The sequence below is a fragment of the Magallana gigas genome, chromosome 3 (genome assembly GCF_963853765.1).
Source record: "Magallana gigas chromosome 3, xbMagGiga1.1, whole genome shotgun sequence".
Classification (NCBI taxonomy): domain Eukaryota; kingdom Metazoa; phylum Mollusca; class Bivalvia; order Ostreida; family Ostreidae; genus Magallana; species Magallana gigas.
Window position 1 is genome coordinate 49473942 of NC_088855.1, and position 9180 is coordinate 49483121.

The 9180-nt window shown below is 31.1% G+C and overlaps 1 protein-coding gene across 1 annotated transcript; it reads left to right on the forward strand.

Annotated features, from left to right (window-relative positions):
- Positions 1-6446: 6446 nt before the first annotated feature.
- Positions 6447-8243, forward strand: LOC117693072 (uncharacterized). Its single transcript, XM_034483137.2, has 2 exons — positions 6447-6461; positions 6624-8243. Exons 1-2 carry the CDS (start codon positions 6447-6449, stop codon positions 7140-7142), a joined length of 534 nt encoding a protein of 177 aa, XP_034339028.2. The 3' UTR covers positions 7143-8243.
- Positions 8244-9180: the final 937 nt, after the last annotated feature.

The following is a 9180-nucleotide window of genomic DNA, read 5'->3' on the forward strand; positions in this document are numbered from 1 at the left end:
TCATAAATAAATCAATAACTCGAGTCATTTGCTTTCTTTTTAACCAATTCAAAGTAAAATAAAAAGGAAATAAATGATTAAAATACTTTATCGATCGAAGTTGAAAATGTGTCAACGGAAAAAATCCGAATTGGCTAACAAAAGATATTGCATATTACATAAACAAGTCTGTGAGGAGGAAACTATCTAAGTCAAACACACTTAACAATCGTCAGCCGTGGAGTCGTCCAGGTGAGGCGTACACAATTTTACTAATATTTTTATTAGCGGAGGGCAATCACTCTGTCATATTTGATTGGCCTACCTGTAGAATATCAGTCAAACCTCTCTGAATATGATATGTGTGACACAACTTCTAAAAATCAAGTTAGTATAGTACATAGGAGGGGATGAAACTTCCTCGCGGAAATTTATCAGAACTTTCGACAACGGTTTGTTCTCTAATTTGAATGCTTAATTGACAAGATGCCTTATAAAAGATTTGTGAATGATAAAATGTTGTGTTTATTTTCCCCAATGACTTAAACCAGAGTATTCAGCAATATGTGAGCATTTCTCATAAAGCACCTCATAGCTTATCTGTCTAAGGAAACGCATACATTATCATTTATCTATTCCATATTATGTAAAATATTGAATTTTTTGATATAAAAAAAAAATTAAACTTGTACAAATTCATTAACATATTTCTTCATATTTGAATTATAAAAAAAAAATTAAAAAAATTTGCTATACATAGATTTAGAGAGCTCCTCTTAAAAAGTTACGAATTAATTGTTGTAAAAATCCTTTGGTTATGAACACGTTAATTAAATTAAACCCATTTGATGTGCATGTTGTGTTCAATCCATTCTCTGTTCTCGTTATATCTTAAATAATGTTGATTAAATATAATCATGGGAGATAATTGGTATTTATTAAATAATCCAAAGCTTTTCATAGTTTTAAAAGTTCAAGGATGTATACTCAGTATTATACTAAAACTATCGAGAAATACAAACTATTACATTTCAGAATACTAATTCTCATATTCATTTTTCGCCATATAAATCTAAACAAAAAAAGGATATCCTATCCGTCTTTCACTCTTTAAGAAGAAATTATCAAAAGAATCTGATTAAACTGCATACTAGCCACTACATCAAATATAGTTTTGAATTATGTACAACGGCTTTTAATTGGTATTTGCTGAGGCGCAAATAAAAATACACGCAATAACTTAATATATCGAAAGAAATTGCAATACACTTTCAAAAATTAATGTTACACTATTTCTATTTCTTTCATCTTCTCCTTTCATTAAGAGCACGCATATATTTTTATATAATATATAACGTCTTGTATCTTTAAATGAAAATGACATTTAAGATTCTTTTATGTAAATCGGGCATGTAAAGTCGTAGCGACGGGTTTCTCATTTCACAATCACGGGCCTGGTGTCACGTGTATTTGTTTTGGTCGATGGAAATACCAAATATTAAAGTCTAGTAACAGTACAACTTCCGGCAACAAAGAATTGATTTCTGGGTTAATAGATCGGTGGGGTGTACAATGACATATTTGCTACTTTAACAATCTTTGTCACTTATAAAAATCCAAAGTAAATCCAAAGTAAAAACCAACAGCTAACAACCTATATTATTTTTGGCTATTATTACGGTTTTTATTTCAGGGGATTCACAATTATTTTTTAAAGGTCGGTTGTAAACATACACACGTGTGTAAAATATAATTGTACATGTATTCCCCAAAAAGTAGAGAAAAAAATAAAGAAAGGAAAAAATATGTCGCATCATTAATAAATAGAGGGATTAATATATATTTCATTTAGAAAATTGTTTTGAATAAAACAACAAGAGTCGATTAGACGTGTAAGAACAAATTCTAATATACATTACCAAAGAAAAACAACATTTAGAATGTGAGATTTGTTGTTTTATCATTTTATCCTACTCTGTTGTTCCAAGTGTGCTTCTAAGATAATTTTGAAAAAGTGGAAGTTTAAAATAACATTTAATTGTAAATAGTCTTAAAACAAATATTAATTGACATATGTTATAAAAAAACTGCCGTTGACAATTTCTGCACTGAAGATGTTTAAGGTTTACATAATCTATAAATGGGCATGGATGATAATAACGGAAACGGATTTCTGGGAATTGTGGATTACAATGTCCCACGAACCACATATTAATAAAACATAATCAAGTTAACAACATCGCCATTGCAAAAAAAAATATGCAGGACAGCAATGTGCTCAAGTAGATAATAACTGGCGTGGAGACAAATAAACTTTATATTGACCCTTAACATGTAGGACAATGAAATTAAGAAACATTATTTTGAAGTTTATTACTTAGTTTTTGAAAATAGCGGAGGCTTAAAACTGTAAGAAAAGAAACGCAGTTCAGCCATCTTTGTAATAATCTGTTCCTATCTAACACGTATAAACATTGTATATTTCGCGCTAATATAGATTTTTTCAAACGATCTTAGGACCTACATGTACATAGTCCTTTTTAAGTATGTCTTATACCGTAACATAAAGCAAACTTAGCAGTGTCTTAGCTAAGTCATGCTTATGTTAAAAGTTAAAAACATAATTTGCATTTCTTTTGTCGAATTTGAATGTATATTGGTAATAAAATCATATTTTTATAGATACACATGCATGACATCTTTGATACCAGATGGGGGTAGATGTAAATGTACAGACACAATATTCAAGGTTGCATCAGTATATATACATATGTACCTAATTTTTTTAAAAGGCTTAGACCGATGGATCTTGGGCAATATATTCAGTCTATTGCTGTTTCTTCTTTCTTTTGACAAATATTCACTATTTTAGTCAATCTAGAAGACTGCATGTGGCGTGATATAGCGATGTCGTCAGAACTTGATAAGGCAATTCACATATTCTGAGTATGATTTCTTTATTAAGTCGATATACTGAAATGAGGCAATCGTCGTCTTTAAAATCGCTGAGGGTTTTTCTGTCTTCAAACGTCCTTTTTTAATTTCTAAAGTTTCGCGAGTTTATATATGCAGTTACTTCTTAATTGTAAACCGACCATTACGTGTTTACAACCTATTCAGCAGCCCACTTGCATCCTACTGGTTTATGAAAATGTTCCAGCTCATTACGACCACTGTTAATATTTATATAAATCAAATCAAAATGTTCATATTGGTGAATATTAATATATTGAATCGGTGTAAATATCAAAATGTGTTTAATACTTTGTAATCATATGCTGAATTGAAATAATTAACAATAAAACTTCTAAATGTGTTAAAACAATACTTAAGACGTACTTAAGTCATTTCTACCGGCCGCCTAAGTTTTGGGTAAATTGTCTTAGCTAAGCACTCTTCTAGTTACGGACTTAAGTCTAAGAATGTACATAAGTCCTACTTAAGCACTGTCTTAGTCTTAAGTCTCTTTATGTTTCCCGAAGATAATCAGAAATAGACAAACAAGCAGTTTAACGACGAAAGAGTATTACTAAGTAAGGATTAAAAATCTATTTTCATATTAGAAGGATGTCAATTCAAATAACAAGCAATTACTTATCTTAGCCAAATATCGTGAATACAACGAGTCTACATTCTAAGGTGACTTTGTTAAAATTAATAATATATGATAATGTTAAAATTGTAACGTATGTTTAACAAGGATATATCAAATTCAATCAACCGAAATAAAAGGGGTTAATATGTTTGAAATTTTACATCTGCTTTTCTGCATTACATTACATAGTAAAGCAATTTGTTAGTTGTCCAAAAAATCAGTTAGGTGAGAATCCGCTATTTTAAATTCAATCTGACAGGTATCGATCAGTTTTTAGCGACTTAATTATGTTTGAAATAAGTCGTGTTGGTTAAATTGTCCTCGTTTCAATTGACAGCTACTGAGTTGTTAATCCAGTTGAGGCCTACACAGATTTCCATATAAGGTTGTTTTGGGAGGCTCTTATCGACACAACGTATGTTGTTTTCCGTAATCTCGTTGGCCGTTGGAAAGAATCTTTATTGCTAGCATCATAGAATGTGTATTTCGTAAACCAGAAAAACTTGTATGCAGAAGAGCCAAACTTCCTTGCGGAAACTTTTCAACCTATCACATTTAAAGTGTTATAACTTAGATTTTAACTGATAAAAACAAACGTTCTTTGGAAAATGATTTTAAAAAAAGGTTTCCTTTATATCAATAGTAAAAGTTATTATGCATCTCTCAATATTTCATAAGTAGTGCATAAGAAATCCTTACTCCCCCTCCCGAAAAAAATCAAGCTATCAAAAGCCTTTTTCTGTAACAAGTAATACGTAATTATTGAGTTAAAATCATTCATATTACAAGCCATTAACATGTTGTTTATTCTATTTCAACACAATTTAATAAGTAGTTATATCCATACTTGTATCTTTAAAAGTCGGAGGAATATTTTTTCAAATAGGGGAAATACTTAGACGGCTAGAGTAAAGACCTATGTTTTTCACATTCAGTTGACTCTCTTGACTTTTTGACTCCCCCAACCCCCAACCCGACCCCACTCCCCACCCCCTCACAAAAAAAAAATCCCGAAAAATTACAGGACTGTTTTAATATTAGATAAATGCAATATTCTTAGAATATCCAATCCGGCTTTGTGTTTCCAAAGATGATGTACAGAAAGCTAGTAGATTTTTAAGTAAACTTAAAAAACAATAATTCTTAATCAAAGGACTTGGTGTAAAAGTTTAGTGCATGCACGTTGATATAGAAATTTATATATGCATCTTCTGTGAGCACTTGTTTATTGACTATACTCAAATAAAAGAAGTTTCTCAAGGAGCACAAACTGAAAATTGATGGAGCTTTCATATTATTAAGAATTCGCCCAACGAAGTTCTTTGTCAATAATGCCAGATTATTGATTTTATTGTATTTATCCAGATTAATGCTGATTAATTGTATTTTGTAAGTCTTCAACTTCCTTAATTCCATGATATCTCCCCCCCCCCCCCCTCATTGTCTCATCCTTTTTGTGCATGTTTTCACATTGTTATTTCAGGAACTACAACACATTGTTTCTTTTGATTCGATATCTTCAAATATTTCAAATATATCAGTGTAATTTATAGTAAACATGTGTTACATTTCGTAAAATTAGATTACTTTGACAAGAAATGCACATAAGGCGAAAGAGAGAGAGAGAGAGAGAGAGAGAGAGAGAGAGAGAGAGAGAGAGAGAGATTAAATAAAATCTAAACTATGGATATTTAATAATATATTCTTTTAAATAATGAACATTCCTTTTAGCTTTTAGAATAAGCTATGTACCTGATATTGCACTTTATTTCAAATTACGGGCTGCCAATTATCCTAATTTCTAAAAAAGTGAAGACAAGATCATTGTCCGAAAATGGCACTTTACCTTCCATAGTTTAACTCCTAAATCCTAAAATAATTATATTTACTATGTATACTTACTTTTTTTGTACACGTAGTGCTTCCGAGGTGTCGGGTTAATTTAGAAGGTTGGGAAATTGGTGGAGTTCAAAATAAAGTATTACATATTCGAAGAGGAGAATCTATTTCAAATTCAAAAGCTAATATAGAAAGAATTATTTTATATGTGTGCATTGATAATGTATATTTATAATATTATATATAAAGTTATGTTAAGTTGTTCCTGATATGATTCTTAATTTTCCGATTCCAAAAGATGCTCAGACTGTCGACATTGTTATTCTTTATGCATGTATGGTGTATCTTTATTACAGAGAACAGAAAATATTTAATACCAGTATAGTGTGATGATATATATTTAATATAATAAACAAATATACATAATTTAAAATGTAAAAATGAAAACATTACAAATGGTTTTCTTTATCGGTAAGAATTTTTATTCTGTACATTATACAAACCATTTGGTTGAAACTTGGATGCCAAATGTTATCAGTTAATGTCAAGACTACGCTCTTGTGAATTCATTCTAGATTATAGATTTCTTATAAAAGAAAAGGAATTTAAAAAAAAAAATTTTTTAATTATATCATGAAGTTTATTACCCGAAATGATAAGATTAAATTACTTTTGAATGTTTGCACAGTTTTAAAACCAGATTATCGTATTTGTTATTGATAAAAAGATTACACATACCGAAAAAAAAACCATGAAGCAATCGAATTCATACAGGTCAAATGCAGCTAAATATAGATTACATCCGGCGTGTTTTATTATCAGAATTTGCTTGTTTTTACTACTTCCTTTTTAAAGCTTGTAGACTGTAATTTGATAGGCGACACCCCTGTGCAACCAATCTTTAACATTCACAAGTACTATATATACAACACTAGGTGTATCAAGATTTTTAAAAACAAATTCGATAGAGAATGTAAGATACACTGTACTAGATAAATCTTAACTATACTTTAAAAGGCAACAGGTTTCAAATATGTCAATGAAAAAGGTATGCAGCTGTATTAATCAGATATTAACATGAATATTTTTTTTACTTTTTTTTAATTTCATTTTAGACGTTAGGTATAGTTTGATTAATTGACCAAGATCTTCATAAAAGTTTTGTTTATCCAAATTCTTCTTTGTGATATGACATTTTTATTTTTCACAGATTTGTCCCATACTTTTGCAATTGCTGACTTTGTTTTGTTGTCAAGTTAAAGGTGGCAGGGCACATTGTCGCAATCCATCTTCCGTTCGTAAGCTTGAGCGCGGCCTAAGCCTATACAAATTAAAAGACTTGCCGGAAAGTTTTTATCTAATGGATAAACTGCGCAGCAAAGTGACTGTTCCTCCTCAATACAAGGACAGTGTCTATGTCAACTTAGATAACGAGAACACGACGTGTCCAGTAACTCTGGAGAACAAATTACACGTGTGTCCCGGCTACAAGGTGATGGAATATGATAGATTCAGGATCCCAAGCATGATGCTGCAGGTTCATTGTAAATGTAACGGTTGCCTTGGCTCCCCGGACAAAGCCTGTGTGCGTCTGTTTTACTATACCAGAGTTCTAAGGGTGACGGGGTGTAACGAAAAGGGAGTGTATGTGTACGACTACTTCTGGGAGAAGGTTTCCAATGGCTGTGTCTGCATCAAAAATGATAGGCAGACGATGCCCAGAGGTTGAGAAAGGGTCCAGTATTGTGTTCGGAGAATTTATCATTATTTATTGTGTTTTGTCTGCTTGAATGCTCCTTTTTATGGATATTTAAACGCAAACATCTTCATGATGAGTATATATCTTGTTGTATGTGTATGATATGTTAGAAATATTGCCAATTATTTATGTTGTCTCAAATACTCTAGTCAATACCATTATCACATTATTATCTATCACACAAGACTACCAAACTGTTATTTCAACCAATATTAAAAGACGAAGGAAGGAAATAAAATAATAGTATGTTTGCGTGTCTTTGCTCGGATGTGTAATTTATAGTGAGTATAAGAATACATGTAATGCTGTTTAAATTATTGTATTTTATAAGTCTCACTAAATTCCGTGATACACGGTCGTTTAACGTTGTCTCCTCCTATTTGTGTTTACACATTGTCATTTTATGAACTGTAACACATCGTTTCATTTGATTCGATATCTTAAATATTTCTAATGGAGTAGTGTAAATTAAAGAAAACGTGTTTTGTAAAGTTCGATTATTTGACAGGAAGTGCACATGTAGCGGAGAGAGAGAGAGAGAGAGAGAGAGAGAGAGAGAGAGAGAGAGAGAGAGAGAGAGAGAGAGAATCAATTTAAAATCTAGTCTTTCAATAAAAAGATATATTTTTTTTAAAATATACATGTACATTCCTTTTACCTCTAAGCACTGAGGAACTGGGACATTCTATTTACAAACTGTCTCAAAATGCTCTAATCAATACAATTCTATCATAACCCAATGCATTTCCTTCACAGCCAGACGCAATCTTAGGAAAGCGATAATCTCTACTGGCTAATGATCTAAATAGAGTTACATTATGGTATCGGGACTCAGGCATGTACAAATAGAGGACGTGATCTAAGTTTTTGTTTGGTTAAAGAGACACTCCTCTTTTTTGTTTGTTTTAGCTTACATATTTTGGCAAGTTTTACAAATAAAGTTACCCATCACTTTAATTGTCACTAAGAAGGACATTTGCTAATTACATATTGAAATTCCTAACGATGTTGTGTAACATTGTGAATGGTCTTATAGTTGATCCATTCCGTGCTTATTTACTTTTGTAATAATTGTATTTTTAACGCATTTATTATTATGTTATTATTTTTAATTTGTAATTTTGTTCAGAAGTTTTTGATAATTTACTTTTTATGTATGATTTTATTCTCTTACTGTGCAATTTGTTTTTCTTAGGTTGTATTTAAAGCCGCTGAATTCTTTTTAGAATTTAATAAACAAGTGTTCGTATTAAACTCAAATAAAAATTCTTTATTCATCAAAACAATGTGTTATTAGAGATATTCTTGATTGGCTATCAAATGCCATTATATAAGAAATAATCAAATCTGTCAGGAAGAAATATTCTTACTCAAATGCACTTTACAATCGTCGGCTATGAAACTGATTGTTTAATTTTGATTTCCTGACAGTATTGGGCTACTTTTATATCTAGAGCAGAGCTAGATAAGGCTCTTCTTGGCTAACCTGTGGATGATATATGTGTCGCAACTGCTCAAACCTGATATACGTATGTGGGTGAAACTTCCTTGCGGAAACTTTTCAACCTGTAAAGTTATCTTCTAACAAGAGGCCCATGGGCCACATCGCTCACCTGAGGAACAATAGGTATGATAAAATCAGCTTAATGGAGTCATAATACAAACTATCTGGACAATGTACAATAATACACGTGGATCCTCTATAAATAAAATTCATTTTCCCCCCTGGATATTCTTTTGTTTTTAATCATTAGTCCCTTTTTTAACAGGATGATTTTATAGTCATATCACATGTTGAGTATAGCAGTTCTCAAAAAGATCCTTAAAAATTGTTTTTATTATGGGATATATAGCTACATCAAACTCTGAACCTTCTTGTGAGGCCGAAGAATTGTCCTGGAACCAAAGTCTTAACAATTATAAAGAATCATCTGGCGGATTAGTTTCTGAGAAGAAGATTTTTAAAGATTTACGCTATATATTCCTTCATGAAACTTTAACACCCCCC